We start from the raw sequence: 17,636 nt of genomic DNA on the forward strand, positions 1-17,636 counted from the left end.
CGACCCCAAAGAGAATAAGCGGTAAAAAATGGATGGATGGATAGAATCATGACTCGTTTCTAATGTGGACACAAATCAAACACAGCATTCATTCTCAAACTTCAGGCAATGAGGTATACACAAAATAGGTAGGATAAAAGCATTATTTTCAACTACCTTATTTTCCGGACCATAGGGTGCACCAGAAGGTGCAATGCCGATGAGCGGGTCTAGTTAGGTCTATTTTCCGGATTATAGGGCTCCTTAAAGTTGTCATATATATATTTTTTGTTATCTACGTTGACAACACTTCCTTGTGGTCTACATAACATGTAATGGTGGTTGTTTGGTCAAAATGTTGCATAGATTATGTTTTACAGATCATCTTTAAGCCGCTTTCTGACAGTCGCTTCAGGATGTGCAGTTTTGTGTATCCGTCATCTTTGTTGTAACGGTGTAGCGTGCAAGGATGGGAGTGGAAGAAGTGTCAAAAGATGGAGCTAACTGTTTCAATGACATTCAGATTTTATTTAAATCAATAACTGAGCAGCATCGCCTCATCCGTGGCTCATGAGTGCAAAAACAACGCCGGAAATGTGTCCCTTAAAAAAACGTCTACCCGGAGCTCTCTAATAACTAAAGTTCCTTGGGTGAATAATGTAAACTCACTACACCGGTATATTTTACAGCTTTCATGGCAGGTTTACTGACAGATGTCCTGGGCATGACATTAAAGTGCATCCGGCAGTGGAGGCTCCTCTATGGGGTCTTGGGGCACTAGGAGGTTTACCCCTTTACTACTGTTACCCCAGGTGGCCCTTGGCAAAGGCCTAGTACCTGACTGCCCCCTAGCCAGGGATACGGTGAAGACCTTAATGGCGGAGCAGGTGGAAGACGGTAGATGTAAGAACTACCACAACGGTTGCCATGGCGGAAGAAGGCACCCCCACATCCATGTGGGCCCAGTTATGGGGAAACAACAACCCAAAACCTCAACGTTGGAAAAGGCGGAGAATGATTGCTAACCCTACGGAGCATAACAACGCCTGAGATGGCGGATGAAGGCTGCAGCCACTGGGTCCTGACCCGGATTTGCCAAGGATCGTGTGGTGACTGTCTGTGCACCAGTTTCCCACGTTAAACAAAGTCACGCACCATAAAAGGGATACCCCCCTACCAGGAGGATCGTCAAACTCGCTTCGAGTGACCGCCAATGATGATGACGGACAGATGTAAGAAATAACTTTACACTACTTTATATTAAAAATGGCAACAGTGGAGGATGAATGTCCCACAACAAGAAGACAGAGACACACCCCGCTTCGCTGCAGGGCCGCATGCCACGCCCCCCTCCACAATGTTCTATCTGCACTTCTGTTAAAATGCAATAATCGCTTATTCTTCTGCTTTTTGGATGCTTTACGTTAGTTTTGAATGATACCACAACTTTGGGTATCAATCCGATACCAAGGATTAGTGATTTAGAAGTAGCTAAAACACTGCAGACTGTGGATGGACATTAGCCATGTTTTAAAGCACCTCTACTTGGTGACGTTTCAGTGTTATAACTTCACCCTTATCGTTAGTTTTTAAGCTGAAATGCGTCCACTCTCCCTTTTCTGTCTACACCCTGTGTCTGCTTGTAAGTACTCTGTGTGTGTGCGCTACCGAACATGCTCGTCTGATCGTAAACTAGCAATGACAAGATGTGACTACGACAGGTGGCACAGGGGGAAACCGTTATTTGTAGAGGCGGTATAGTAGCGAATATTATTCATTGGTATCGTGGTCCGATACTGATACCACACAACCTTACTTACATCTGAAATGTACGGCACGTCTCGAGAACAAAAAGACTCCGAGCTGGCACACAAAGGTAAACTTTCTCTTATGTCAGTTCCAACATTCTTTAAACAGTCTTTATCTCCATCCCAAAGCCTAAAAAAAAATCTATTTGGTGGTTCAGACTTGTGTCCTCTGTCATTTGTTGGGACACAAATCTTTTAAGTCTTTTAAAGTGCAGAGCAAGCCCAGAATCACAGACACACTTGTTCCCAACACAGGTACGTTTCACTACAATCTGGTGGAGGGAAAAAAGGCAGCTTGTGTCCTCGGATGGCTTGAAGGAGTCGAATGAATTCATGCGTTCTAGGGCTCTTGGTATCTTGGCTTGACTGCATTTCATTAGCAGAAAGGTCCAAAGTTGTTTGCTATATTTTTGTGGAAACTCTAGTCTTGCTGGCCGACTAATATTTTCTTACCAAAATATTATTACGGTTCTTTTGCAATTTACATTTTGTTACAACATGCTTATATTGTTTGGATTAACGAATATCAGGATGTATTTCCGTGACTTTGTCAAATCTTCTGAAAAAAATTAGGGCCCATAATAGGCATGTATTTCTCAAAGCAAAGTTTATAAGTTTTACAATATAAGTACAACTGTTAATACTCACTAAACCAGGGGTCCACAAACTACGGCCCGCAGGCCGGATACGGCCCGCCAGCGTCCAAAATCCGGGCGACATAAGTCCCAAGTTAAAAAATGTTAAAATTATTTAATTTTATTTTAAATCGGTCATTTCTAATCCATTTTACTCATGTTACTCTCGGTGTGAGTTTGGGAAAACAAATTGTCAAAAATGCCTTTTCTCATCGATGATGTGACATCATTAGCGGCAAGTGCACGCTCGTTCAGTCAATTAGTGCGCGAAATATATATATATATATATATATATATATATATATATATATATATATATATATATATATATATATATATATGTATATATATATATATATATAATATATGTATATATATATATATATATAATATATATATATATAATATATTTTTATATATATATAAAAAAACAAAAACAAACAAACAAAAAAAAAAAATATATATATATATATATATATATATATATATATATACCTATATATATATATATATATATATATATATATATATATATATATATATATATATATATATATATATATATATATAGGTATATATATATATACTCACTGGGTGTGAGTTTTCCTTGCCCTTATGTGGGCCTACCGAGGATGTCGTAGTGGTTTGTGTTGTGGTTTGTATATATATATATATATATATATATATATATATATATACATATATATATATATATATATATATATATATATATATATGTACTATAAAAACAGTACCACGTATTATATATCCGTTTGTTTGTCTTTTATTGTAGCCACATGGTGGTTAACGTTTTGGAAATTTGTGCATGCGTATGCATGTTAATAAATAAATAAAGAAATACACAAATATTTAAATATATATATATATATATATATATATATATATATATATATATATATATATATATATATATATACACACACACACAGCCCGGCCAAATTGTTCCAACCCAATGCGAGTCAAAAAGTTTGGGGGACCCCTGCACTAAACCTTTCCATGTGGGATGTCTGTGGGAGTGATATTCTGCATATGTAAACATGCATGTGTAAGGTAATGACGCTAGCGTCTTCAACAGTAGCTAATGTGCTATCATGTTCACGGTAACTGTGTTTGCATTATTGACTTACAACGGCATTCTTTTTGTATTGTTTCAGTTTACCAAATTACTCAGTAAATTCCCCAAAACGTCACCGTGGATTTCCGCAGCTAGTGGGCTGTCAATAACTTCGGTTTTGTTTGATTAGTGCCGTGCTACATACAACATTTGGAAACAATTAGGGTATGCAAATACAAAATATTTCTTTTTAAATAACTTATTTAACAACGTTTTAAAATCTCACAACTTTTCCAGGTTTTTCATGGCCGTACGAACCTCGACAGAGAAGCAAAAACTTCAATTTATACAAGACTCTTCCTTTTGTCAATGTTCCTCAAGCTTCCCTGTCCCTAGAGTAGCTCCTGACGTCCCTGCAGAACTTGTGATACTTGTACCCTGGCCAGAACATTTGGTAAACTCGGGACAGTCAAACAGGATCTTACAGAAGACCTCAGTCTAAAAATGGTAAAACACACTCTATCCCAGCAGAATACTGCGAATGTGAGATTAAAGGTTCAACAAAACAATCTCTATAACAAGGAGTCCAACGTATGCCAAGGCTTCCCCAGATGGGAGGCAGTAATGATGCATGTTATGTTGCCTGCCTCATGGAGTCTTCTTTTTTAGTGCTCAGGAAGGGAACTGGCGACTGTTCAAGAATCGGTCCGCAACTTGACATTTTGTTACGCCACGTCTTCAACCATGTCCTTATGGATTGCTTTGACTGGCTAATATTGGTGTTAATCAGTTGCGTCTGTGACCTTTTCAAAGCTTCCCAGAACATATATTACACTATCATGATATATCATGCCTTCTTTTGTAAACGTTCCTCAATCGTCCCTAGAATAGCTCCTGAAGGCCCTGCAAAACACGTGATACTTGTATCCTGGCCAGAACATTTAGTAAACTTGGGACAATCAAACAGGATCTTACAGTTAGAAGTTAAAGTTAAAGTACCACTGATAGTCACACACACACTGGGTGTGGTGACATTAGCCTCTACATTTGACTCATCCACTTGTTCCACCCTCTGGGAGACGAGGGGAGCAGTGGGCAGTAGCGATGGCAGAGCTCGGGAATCATTTTGGTGATTCAAACCTTGATGCTGAGTGCCAAACCGGGGGGTGATGGGTCCCATTTTTATAGTCTTTGGTATGACTCGGCCAGAGTTTTAACTCATGACCTACCGATCTCAGGGCGGAAACTCCAACCACAAGGTTACTGAGTAGAAGAGCTCGGTCTAAAAATGGTAAAACACACTGTATCCCAGCAGAATACTGCAGATGTGAGATTAATGGTTCAACAAAACAATCTCTATAACAAGGAATCCAACGTATGCCAAGGCTTCCCCAGATCGGAGGCAGGAATGATGCATGTTCTGTTGCCTGCCTCATGGAGTCTTCTTTTTTAGTGCTCAGGAAGGGAACTGGCGACTGTTCAAGAATCGGTCCACAACTTGACATTTTGTTACGCCACATCTTCAACCATGTCCTTATGGATTGCTTTGACTGCCTAATGTTGGTGTTAATCAGTTGCGTCTGTGACCTTTTCAAAGCTTCCCAGAACATATATTACACTATCATGATATCTCATGCCTTCTTTTGTAAACATTCCTCAATCGTCCCTGGAATAGCTCCTGAAGGAACTGCAAAACACGTGATACTTGTATCCTGGCCAGAACATTTAGTAAACTTGGGAAAATCAAACAGGATCTTACAGTTAGAAATTAAAGTTAAAGTACCACTGCTAGTCACACACACACTGGGTGTGGTGACATTACCCTCTGCATTTGACTCATCCACTTGTTCCACCCTCTGGGAGGCGAGGGGAGCAGTGGGCGGCAGCGATGTTAGAGCTCGGGAATCATTTTGGTGATTTAACCCCCAATTGCAAACATTGATGCTGAGTGCCAAGCAGGAGTTTAATGGGTTACAGTTTTATAGTCTTTGGAATGACTCAGCCGGGGTTTGAACTCACGACCTACCAATCTCAGGGCGGACACTCTAACCCCAAGGCTACTGAGCAGACGATCTCAGTCTAAAAATGGTAAAACACACTCTATCCCTGCAGAATACTGCAAATGTGAGATTACAGTAAAGGTTCAACTAAACAATCTCTATAACAAGAAATCCAACGTATGTCAAGGCTTCCCCAGATGGGAGGCAGGAATGATGCATGTTCTGTTGCCTGCCTCATGGAGTCTTCTTTTTTAGTGCTCAGGAAGTGAACTGGCGACTGTTCAAGAATCGGTCCACAACTTGACATTTTGTTACGCCACATCTTCAACCATGTCCTTATGGATTGCTTTGACTGCCTAATGTTGGTGTTAATCAGTTGCGTCTGTGACCTTTTCAAAGTTTCCCAGAACATATCTTACACTATCATGATATCTCATGCCTTCTTTTGTAAACGTTCCTCAATCGTCCCTACAATTGCTTCTGAAGGCCATGCAAAACATGTGATACTTGTACCCTGGCCAGAACATTTAGAAAAACTTGGGATAATCAAACAGGATCTTACAGTTAGAAGTTAAGGTACCACTGATAGTCACACACACACTGGGTGTGGTGACATTACCCTCTGCATTTGACTCATCCGCTTGTTCCACCCTCTGGGAGTCGAGGGGAGCAGTGGTCAGCAGCGATGGCAGAGCTCGGGAATCATTTTGGTGATTTAACCCCCAATTGCAAACATTGATGCTGAGTGCCAAGCAGGATGTTAATGGGTTACAGTTTTATAGTCTTTGGTATGACTCAGCCGGGGTTTGAACTCACGACCTACCGATCTCAGGGCGGACACTCCAACCCCAAGGCTACTGAGCAGAAGATCTCAGTCTAAAAATGGTCAAACACACTCTATCCCAGCAGAATACTGCAAATGTGTGATTACTGTAAAGGTTCAACTAAACAATCTCTATGACAAGAAATCCAATGTATGTCAAGGCTTCCCCAGATGGGAGGCTGAAATGATGCATGCTGCCTTATGGAGTCTTCTTTTTTAGTGCTCAGGAAGCTAACTGGCGACTGTTCAAGAATCGGTCCGCAACTTGACATTTTGTTACGCCACATCTTCAACCATGTCCTTATGGATTGCTTTGACTGCCTAATGTTGGTGTTAATCAGTTGCGTCTGTGACCTTTTCAAATCTTCCCAGAACATATATTACACTATCATGATATCTCATGCCTTCTTTTGTAAACGTTCCTCAATCGTCCCTAGAATTGCTCCTGAAGGCCCTGCAAAACATGTGATACTTGTACCCTGGCCAGGACATTTGGTAAACTTGGGACAATCAAACATGATATCACAGTTAAAAGTTAAAGTACCACTGATAGTCACACACACACTGGGTGTGGTGACATTACCCTCTGCATTTGACTCATCCGCTTGTTCCACCCTCTGGGAGTCGAGGGGAGCAGTGGTCAGCAGCGATGGCAGAGCTCGGGAATCATTTTGGTGATTTAACCCCCAATTGCAAACATTGATGCTGAGTGCCAAGCAGGAGTTTAATGGGTTACAGTTTTATAGTCTTTGGTATGACTCAGCCGGGGTTTGAACTCACGACCTACCGATCTCAGGGCGGGCACTCTAACCCCAAGGCTACTGAGCAGAAGATCTCAGTCTAAAAATTGTAAAACACACTCTATCTCAGCAGAATACTGCGAATGTGAGATTACTGTAAAGGTTCAACTAAACAATCTCTATAACAAGAAATCCAACGTATGTCAAGGCTTCCCCAGATGGGAGGCTGAAATGATGCATGTTGCCTTATGGAGTCTTCTTTTTTAGTGCTCAGGAAGGGAACTGGCGACTTTTCAAGGACCGGTCCGCAACTTGACATTTTGTTCCGCCACGTCTCATACCATGTCCTTATAGAGTGCTTTGACTGCCTAATGTTGGTGTTATTCAGTTGCATCTGTGACATTTTCAAAGCTCCCTAGAACATATCTTACACTATCATGATATTTCAAACATTTGCATGTTCTCCCCCTGACTTCGTGGGTTCCCTCCGGGTACCCAAAAGGGAAAAGCGTCAGAAAATGGATGGATGGTTCTAGTTCAGTTTCCTTGTGGCTGCTACTTCAGCTCCACCTTCAGCCCAAAAGTATTCTCAACTTTTACACTCTGATTCAAGTAACTTCAGTCGCACTATGAATCCAATTTACTTTCCACTAGTCCGCAATTCACAAGGGGGCGATGCTAAATTGCCTAATCAGGGCACTTTGACATGACCAAAATCGTTACATCGGCCCACATAGAAATACATGTGCGGACGCACACATTTACAGGAAACTTAGCCCTTGCGCGCACGGACACACACTTCCGTCACACACACACACTTCTAATCTGCTGGTAATGAGGTCAGTGCTCTCATTATAGTTGAGAGAAAAGAGGCAGCGTTAAAACGAAGAAGAACGAGGGATGAGAAGAGAGGAGGGCAACAAAGAAAATCCCATGTCATGTTTTCCCTGTGGAGGTCAATGGATGTACTGTGAGTGTGTCAGATTAGCTGGGTGTCCCATATATGATGTACATACTGCATTATAAATAAATAAGGTTGTGTCTCAAAGGGGTGACGAGTAGGACTCGATGGTGTGTTCTGGAACAGTTTGTGTCAACTTACCGGGTCTAGCACAGGTGTGATGAGCAGGTGTTTTCCCCAGAGAAACTGACGGTCCACAGTCCAGGTTTTTTCGTCAGAATAGAACCTAAGAAGGGACAGTGACCAAATAATTGTTAATTACATAAGTTTAACAAAGTGCGCAGTTTATTAAGCGCAACCGAGGCCAGTAGTTGTTGCCGGGCTATGTGTTCGTTATTAAACCTTACCCCCCTCCCCGACAACTTCAAGAGTGTTCGCTGCCGAGTTAGCCAACCCAGGCTCTCATGCGACCGACCATGGTTCGCGTCCCCGTGTAGAGTGGTATAAAGGCAGGGGGCCAAACCACCTGGGTCACAGTGGTGCCGTGACCCGGATGAGAGTGAGGTTAGGGGGTGAGTGTAACCTAGCCAGTGTGACCGAGTCATGTATATGTTAGTAAACCTCAAAGTTTACTCACTACCTACTTAGTGGTTGGAGTGTCCGCCCTGAGATCGGTAGGTTGGGAGTTCAAACCCTGGCCGAGTCATACCAAAGACTATAAAAAATGGGACCCATTGCCTCCCTGCTTAGCACTCGGCAGCAAGGGTTAGAATTGGGGGTTAAATCAATTTTGTGTGGTTTTTTTCATAACAAAACAGGGTTATCTTTGACAAAAAGGGTATACAACTTAAATCTTTAAAAACTTTTTATTGACAAATAGGCCTGATGTCGATCTACAGATTTAAACCTTGAATAACAGTAATACAAAATAATGACACATTTTTAAATATTTTTTTGACCAAAATATTGTGGTGTCCCAGGGATCAAGCCTCAGTGGAGGCCTAAATGTATATTTTTACACATATATTGTATTGATTTTTCAGTGTGCGGCCCTCAGTGGAAAAAGTTTGGACACCCCTGATGTAAACAAACCACGATGAGTTCAAGGATCGCCAAAATTAGTAGGACAAGATGCCGCTCGCCAAATACTCGAATCAATACAAACAGTGTGCTTTATAACAATTAGGGAGGTTCGTGTCATGTTTTTCCTCCTGCAGAAACTATGTCAAAATAAAAAAATAAAAAATTTCCCCCTCTTTTTGTTCCATTTTTCAGACATTTTTGAAAAAGCTCTAGAGAGCCACTAGGGCGGCGCTAAAGAGCCGCATGCCGGTTTGCCGACATCCCGGACATGGCAATTTCATTTATCCTTTGATTTTCTGGGGTCTGTTTGTTGGTAAGCAACATAACTCAAACAGTTATGGGTGGATTTGGGTCAAACTTTCGAGAAATGGCAGAAACGGGGTGACGAACAAGTGATTTGATTTTGGGGTTAATCCGGATCACCATCTTGAGTCAGGATTTTTTAGAATGATTATTTACTTTCTTTTCAACATCACATTATCATTATTATTTGTATTCCCATATTGGAACATGTAATATCACTGTACTACTCTTTAATATCAATTTACAATAGCAATCATACTACCAGTTAAAAATGATGCAAATATTTGTAATGGATATCAACCAGGCCTGGGCAATTATTTTGACTCGGGGGCCAAATCTTGAGAAAACAAATACGTTTTAAGAACACTAATACAAAACCTCACAATAATGTCTGATTGAATGCTAAATACGTTATTAAGAAAAACAAATTGGATTTTTTAATTTTTTTTTACAGAATGTACACGAAAATAAAAACCAGTGTTAATTTTGACAGCAAAATTTGATTTAGTTTTAGAATGATTATTTACTTGCTTTTCAACATCACATTATCATTATTATTTTTATTCCCATATTGGAACATGTAATATCACTGTACTACTCTCCAATATCAATTTACAATAGCAATCATACTACCAGTTAAGAATGATGCAAATATTTGTAATGGATATCAACCAGGCCTGGGCAATTATTTTGACTCGGGGGCCATTTTAGTCAAAATTACATTTTGACTAAAATGTAATTTAGTTTTAGTTATAATTTAGTTATTTAAATTGTTTTAGTTTTAGTTGACGAAATATCATAAGATTATAGTCGACGAAAACTACGGTAGATTTAGTCGATTAAAGGGTAATATGGAAACTTTCCCTTCAATTTGTGAAAGTCAAAGCAAAACCGCGGAAAAATCACCGATACAAGTCGTATTTTGATGAAAATCATGTCTCAAATTTAGTATTTCACGAGTAAGCCGTGTAATAAACGGGATAACGTCGAGTGAGTTGTATGTTGTGGAAAATGCTTACCTGTGTGTGGATTTCGGGGTGATTCGACTGTAAATGTCGCTTCAAGTTTGTTGTGTTTTTCCCCGTAATCCTGGCGCTGCATTTCTTACACTGCGTCTTGTTATCTTTGACGTCAAATCTAAAATTTCCTCATATGTCCTTCCTCCACTCCCTCCCCGGCGTTGACATGTCAGTCTCAAACGCAAACTAGGTTTACGTAACTTCCTTACCACGTCGCTCTGATTGGTTCTCTTCCCAACTCCTGCCGCCTCTTCCTAACGAAATGAGTTCCGATTGGATCTCGTCTCTGGCAGACATTTTCTTCTCGTTTTTATTCGTTGCCGAATATGTCAATACACCTCGTCATCGTCTTAGTCCGCGGTAAATTATTTTTTATTTAGTTATCGTCTCGTTTGTGATAGCAAAATTACTTGCACTCATTTTAATAGATGATGTTCTTTGAACTGGGTACCAAAAGTTGTTTATTGGGTTCAGGAATGTGACACTTAGCAAGATATCTATTATCTGATCAAGCTCTGTCTCCTGTGTCTTTGATGTAACATGTGGACTTTAGTTGACCTGGGCATATGTGTCATTTATTCTTGACCCCCAGCAGAGCTAAATTGTTCCCCTTTCCTGAGTGAGCCCCCTCCTCTGGGCAAACGACACCCTCTCCCCTTCACAGGACTTTGGGTATTCATTGCACTGGTGTACTGTTTGTAAATGAGCATGGAGGGTGGTGCTTCTGAGAATGTATAATTGTCATGTCGAATTCTAAAGGAGTTAGAACAAGCTGGAACGAACGGATGTGTCGTTCTGGTTTGGTCTCGCTTTGCAGAGCTTGTTATTATTTGTGTGTTACTTTAATAAATCATTTTAAAGCTATTTGTCACTAAAGGATCGTCTTTAAGAAAATTTCCACGACACGTTTTAGTCAGAAAAAAAAAGGTCGTTGACGATAACTATGACGGAAAATTTTTCGTCAACGAAATTAACACTGCTATGAACGATAAAACACTGAATATTGACAACTTATGAACGTCACACTCTTTCTCGATCAACATGTTTTACAATCGAGCGAAACGCGACAAAAATGCAACAAACAGCACGGGTAGAAAAATAAACTCACCTACGATCTGATATATTATTAAGCTTTAGAAATGTGCGCTAAAATTCTCCTTAGTAAATAATGCAAAAGCGCATATTCCAACCATTGAAATACTTTGTAATTTGAAAACATCACTGCACATCATAATGGCAGCTGCATTTTCCATCTTAAATATAAAAAAACAAAAACAAATCGGGAATGTCTGTCGGGCCAGATTGAAAAGCTTAGTTTAATTTAGCTTAGCTTATATTTGCCCTGGTCTAAACTGAAGAGTACTTAGTTTTGAAAACAGTTGAAATCTTCGGATTTAAATACAAATAAAGTAAAAGCGAATGGAAAAACTGTATACCTTAGCAAAACATCACACTTGTGTTTTGAGATTTCGGGAGTACCGTATCTCAGTGACTTACTCGTGCATCAGGGGTCGCACTACAGTCTCCCCCACGGTGTTGGCTTTGTAGAAGAGTGTGTACAGGTAGGGCAGGAGAGTGTAGCGGATGCTCAGGTATCGTTTGGAGCTCTCCACCAGGAGGGAGTCAGCGCCATATGAAGCTGGATCCTGAGGCTGCAGAAGACATCGATTACAAGAGTTGAGGAACAATTTTAAAAAACAAATCGATTTTTCGTTCGAAGAGAGACCCCCACCGACCGGTCCTTAGAAGAGAGTTTGGTAGGGCACGGGGAAACAATGTAACATTAAAAAAATAGTTCTACCTGAACCGTTTTTATTCAAACCGTTAACATGCTTCTTTATGCAAATATGTTTTACCATATTGCGACTAGAGCCCAATAATATGTTATCTTGGTCAATTAGTCATGAATTACTGATCAATCTGGTCTGAAATTGTCATAATGCTGCTTTCATTATAGTCTCCGTAGTGTTGTCCCGTTACTGGTACCAAAATTATTTTGATACTTTTCTAAATAAAGGGGACCACAAAAAAATCCATTATTGGCTTTATTTTAACAAAGAAATCTTAGGGAACCTTAAACATATGTTTCTTATTGCAAGTTTGTCCTTAAAGGGGAACATTATCACAATTTCAAAAGGGTTGAAAACAATAAAAATCAGTTCCCAGTGGCATGTTGTATTTTTTGAAGTTTTTTTCAAAATTTTACCGGTCTCCGAATATCCCTAAAAAAAGCTTTGAAATGCTTGATTTTCGCTATTTGCGATGCAACTATCCATTTCCCTGTGACGTCATACAGTGCTGCCAATGTAAACAAACAACGGCGAATACCACAGCAAGATATAGCGACATTAGCTCGGATTCAGACTCGGATTTCAGCGGTTTAAGCGATTCAACAGATTACGCATGTATTGAAACGGATGGTTGGAGTATGAAAGTATTGAAGAAGAAACAGAAGCTATCGAGCGAATCGCTATTGATGATATTCATAGCCATAGCATGGCCGAATAGCTGCGTTAGCATCGCCGGTAAAATGTGCGGACCAAACGATCAGGACTTTCGCATCTTTTGACACTGGAGCAACTTAAATCCGTCGATTGGTAAATGTTTTTTTCGCATTAAATGTGGGTGGAAGAAAACTTAATATAGTTGCAAATGCATCTGCAGGTTATCCATACATCTCTGTGCCATGTCTACTTTAGCACCGCCGGTAAATAGCATGTTAGCGTCGATTAGCTGGCAGTCAGGCCGCAACCAAATATGTCTGATTAGCACATGAGTCAACATCAACAAAACTCAGCTTTGTGATTTTGTTGACTTTATCGTTGCAAATGCATCTGCAGGTTATCCATACATCTCTGTGCCATGTCTGTCATCGCCGGTAAAATGTGGAGACACTTTGGTACATTCAATGGGTGTCTGGCGGCAGACACTTTCGCATCCTCGGGCCAGTGGTGCAACTTGAATCCCTCCCTGTTAGTGTTGTTACACTCTCCGACAACACACCGACGAGGCATGATGTCTCCAAGGTTCCAAATAATAGTCGAAAATACGGAAAATACCAGAGCTGAGACCCGATGTTTACAATGGGTTGAAAATGAAAATGGCGGCTCTATTACCTCGGCGACGTCACATTCTGACGTCATCCCCTCCAGAGCGATAAACAGAAAGGCGTTCAATTCGCCAAAATTCACCCATTTAGAGTTCGGAAATCGGTTAAAAAAATATATGGTCTTTTTTCTGCACCATCAAGGTATATATTGACGCTTACATAGGTCTGGTGATAATGTTCCCCTTTAAATAAAATAGTGAACATACTGTTGCGTTTCGGACGCATTTTGAATGCAGGAGTTGTCACCCCCGGATGCTACAAGACTTTGAGCGGACGGGATTGCGTGTAGGAGCTTGTTTTAATATACAAAAAAGATAAAATAACACTTGACAAAAGGTAAAGAAACGTCGTGCCTACGCACTGGAAGCTAAATGCTAATGTTAGCAAGAGTCGACGTGTTAGCAAGAGCGCACGCGAAGCTAAGGTGAGACTTAGCAGAGTAATTACAAAGTAGAAAAAAACAACACAACTGTTGCATAAAGCAAACAAAACATCCAGACAGAACTAAAGTAGCAAGCCGGTTGAATACTAAAGCAATCATCACAAACAGGTGTGTCAGTGCAGGTGGAACAAATGAAGTCGCCACGGTGATGAATAAAACAAGGAAGTGCACACAACTCAGGGAACGGAAGAGTACAGAAATAATCAAAACACAAAAAGGGATTCAAACAAAGACTAGAGATGTGATCCGGGAACCGGAACACAACACAAACTAGACAACTTGTCTTTTAGTAGTAAGTAAACAAATAAAGGTTCCTAATTTAGCTGCTGACATATGCGGTAACATACTGTGTCATTTTCCATTATATTATTTTGTTAACATTATTAAGGACAAGTGGTAGAAAATGAATTATTAATCCACTTGTTCATTTACAGTTAATATCTGCTTACTTTCTTTTTAAACATCTCTTAACTACACCTTTGTTAAAATGTAATTATCACTTATTCTTCTGTGTTACATTAGTTTTGAATGATACCACAACTTCGGGTATCAATCCGATACCAAATCATTACAGGGTCATACGTTGGTCATAGTCAAAGTCCTCATGTGCCCAGGGACGTATTTCCTGATTTTAGAAACCAATTATAAATTTAAAAAACGAAAGAAGATGTTGTGATGCCAAAAAATATTGACGTAATCATAGTAGTATTACTGCCATGAGGTGGCGATACTTTTAAGAAACGTACTTCATTTTTCCCCACAGAGGCCGGCTCCAAAGTTGTTTAAGACAATTTGTCAGTACATCCAACCGGCCTCACAACCGCAGATCATGTGTAACCACAACAGCCTTGGACCTCCAATCCAGCACCTCCGTGATTGTCTGAGACCAGCCACCCCGACAGCTACTAAATAATTTTTGCACAAACTACGAGAAACCATCTCAGGAAAGCTCATCTGCATGCTGGTCGTCTCGACCAGACTGCAGTTCGCCATTGTAACCAACTTGAGTGGGCAAATGCTCACATTCAATGGCGTCTGGCATGTTGAAGAGGTGTGCTTTTGACGGACAAATCCTGGTTTTCACTGCTAGCTATTCCTCGTCCTGCAGGGATGATACTTTTACGAAACTTACTTCATTCGTCCCCACGGAGGCCGGCTCCAAAGGTGTTTCAAAGAATTTGTCAGTACATCCAAGGATTAGATTTAGAAGTCGCTAAAACTCTCTAGACTGGAGATGGACTTTAGCACCTCTTCCTGAGGGCTTTTCAGTGTTACAACTTCACCTTTAATGTTAGTTTTTAAGCCAAAATGTGTCCGTTCTCCCTTTTCTGTCCACACACCGTGTCTGCTTGTAAGTACTCTGTGATTGTGCACTGCCGAACATGCTCGTCTGCTCGTAAACCAGCAATGACACGGGGGTTGTTGACGATAACTATGACGGAAAAATTTTTCAGAGGCCGGTGTAGTACCAAATATGATTCATTAGTATTGCGGTACTATGCTAATACCTGTATAAAGTAACAACCTGTCATGTTCATGTTACCATGAATTGATTAACGTGGACCCCGACTTAAACAAGTTGAAAAACTTACTCGGGTGTTAACATTTAGTAGTCAATTGTACGGAATATGTACTGAACTGTGCAATCTACTAATAAAAGTATCAATCAATCAATTAATCTGTGGTCTGGATTATGTTTAGTTATGTTCTGTTTGGTTTTTGACTCCATTAGTTCCTGTTTTTGCGCACCCTGGTTTGTTTTACTTTCCATGACAACCATTAGTTTCACTGGCTTCATTTGTTTGAACTCACATACCTGTTGTTAATCATGTCACTATTTAAGCCTGTCATTTTCTGTTAGTCGTTCTGGTGTCATCACTCTTGTTTTTGCCCTGTCCATGCCATAGTTTGTACTGATGTCCATAGTTCATGCTGCCTTGCTCATGTCACAGTGAGTGTTGTTTGTTTTATGGTCATAGTTTATGTTCAAGTATTTGTTTTGTTCCCTGTGTTAGGTTTTGTGCCTCCACTGTGAGTGCCTTTTGTTTGTAGCTTTTGAGTTAAAATTGAAATCATGCATTTACCTTCACGCCATGTCTCGTCACCTTCCTTTGCATTCCGGGAAAACGAACCCCACCACAGTCGACGTTTTGACACAACCCTACGTTTCCGACAACTACGTGCTGGAAAAACTGAGCAATCATCTGGTTGGATATCAATGAATCACTACTGTTCGAATTACAGTAGTTTTGTTTTATTTATGTTGGTCTTATTAAGGATCTCGCAGAATACAGGGTCAGAAAGATACGGTCGGTCTTTTATCCGCCGATTCTCTTATGTCCCTTGTGATAGCAACTGTGTAAATATGTGTGTGTCTTTGTCGGTTTGTCTCGCCGTGGGAAGAGAATCGTGAGTAAGTCCAAGCAAAGGTCATATTTTAGCCGTCTCATTTTGTCAAAACAGTGTTTCAACTTTGTCCCCATCCTCTGGCAAATACCGCGGAACCCTCTTTGGGTTGCATACACACACACACACACACACACACACACACACACACACAATTTATTCCATTTACAGCCGTTCTATCTTAGTAGCGCTGATGAGCATGGAAATGCCACAGCCTTCATGTCCCTGCTCTTCAACACTAAGGGTCTAATTTTTCATTTGTGCTCCTCTTCAATAATCAGTACTTTCATGTCAAAAAAAAACTAAAAAAATATATATTTTTTTTCGCTCTCTGTGGCATTAAACATTGTCCCGATTGTGATATTCAAGTCAAAGTCGAGCTTGTTCCTAAATATTTACTCCCCCTGGGTCACCATTGCATGGGTGTCAAACTCTGGCCCGCGGGCCATATTTGGCCCGCCGTTTAATTTAATTTGGCCCTTGAGGTAATATCAAATTAACATTAGAGCTGGCCCGCCGGTAATACTACATTCACCGCTAATACCAAGGGAGTAGGTTTGGTTTTGAGGTTGGTGGGGACACAAAAGTGCTCCAAGGCAGCACTCTGAAAGTTTACTTTTTTTTTTTTCTACATTAGCAATCATAATTTCACGTCGTGCAGATGTTATAGGGTAAAGCAACTCAAATGAAAGCAAAGGAGACAACTTGGAAGAGTTCTCATCTTTACTCTTTAGTGTGGGGCTGTAGTGCAACTGTGCATCATACTGTCAATCAACATAGCCTACTGTCCATCAACAACATCAGAAATACATTCATGCAATACAACGTTGTAAATAAACATAAATGAATTGACAGATACATTAAGGACAATGACCACAGAGCTTGATGGTACAGTTACTGCCTGAGCAAAAAGGCTTTTACTAAATATCAATCAATCAATCAATCAATGTTTACTTATATAGCCCTAAATCACTAGTGTCTCAAAGGGCTGCACAAACCACCACGACATCCTCGGTAGGCCCACATAAGGGCAAGGAAAACTCACACCCAGTGGGACGTCGGTGACAATGATGACTATGAGAACCTTGGAGAGGAGGAAAGCAATGGATGTCGAGCGGGTCTAACATGATACTGTGAAAGTTCAATCCACAATGGATCCAACACAGTCGCGAGAGTCCAGTCCAAAGCGGATCCAACACAGCAGCGAGAGTCCCGTTCACAGCGGAGCCAGCAGGAAACCATCCCAAGCGGAGGCGGATCAGCAGCGCAGAGATGTCCCCAGCCGATACACAGGCAAGCAGTACATGGCCACC

The 17,636-nt window shown here is 40.6% G+C and overlaps 1 protein-coding gene across 1 annotated transcript in view; it reads right to left on the reverse strand.

The window, feature by feature from the left end:
- Window positions 1-17,636, reverse strand: part of si (sucrase-isomaltase) — a 275,632-nt gene that overhangs the window by 124,908 nt on the left and 133,088 nt on the right. Inside the window, exons 19-20 of the mRNA XM_061919155.1 lie at window positions 11,864-12,018; window positions 8,163-8,247 (exon numbers count right to left, since the gene is read on the reverse strand). Of these exons, the coding sequence (XP_061775139.1) occupies window positions 8,163-8,247; window positions 11,864-12,018 (240 nt within the window). The remainder of the gene's footprint in view (window positions 1-8,162; window positions 8,248-11,863; window positions 12,019-17,636) is intronic.

This window comes from Nerophis ophidion, linkage group LG13, assembly GCF_033978795.1.
Source record: "Nerophis ophidion isolate RoL-2023_Sa linkage group LG13, RoL_Noph_v1.0, whole genome shotgun sequence".
Classification (NCBI taxonomy): Eukaryota; Metazoa; Chordata; class Actinopteri; order Syngnathiformes; family Syngnathidae; genus Nerophis; species Nerophis ophidion.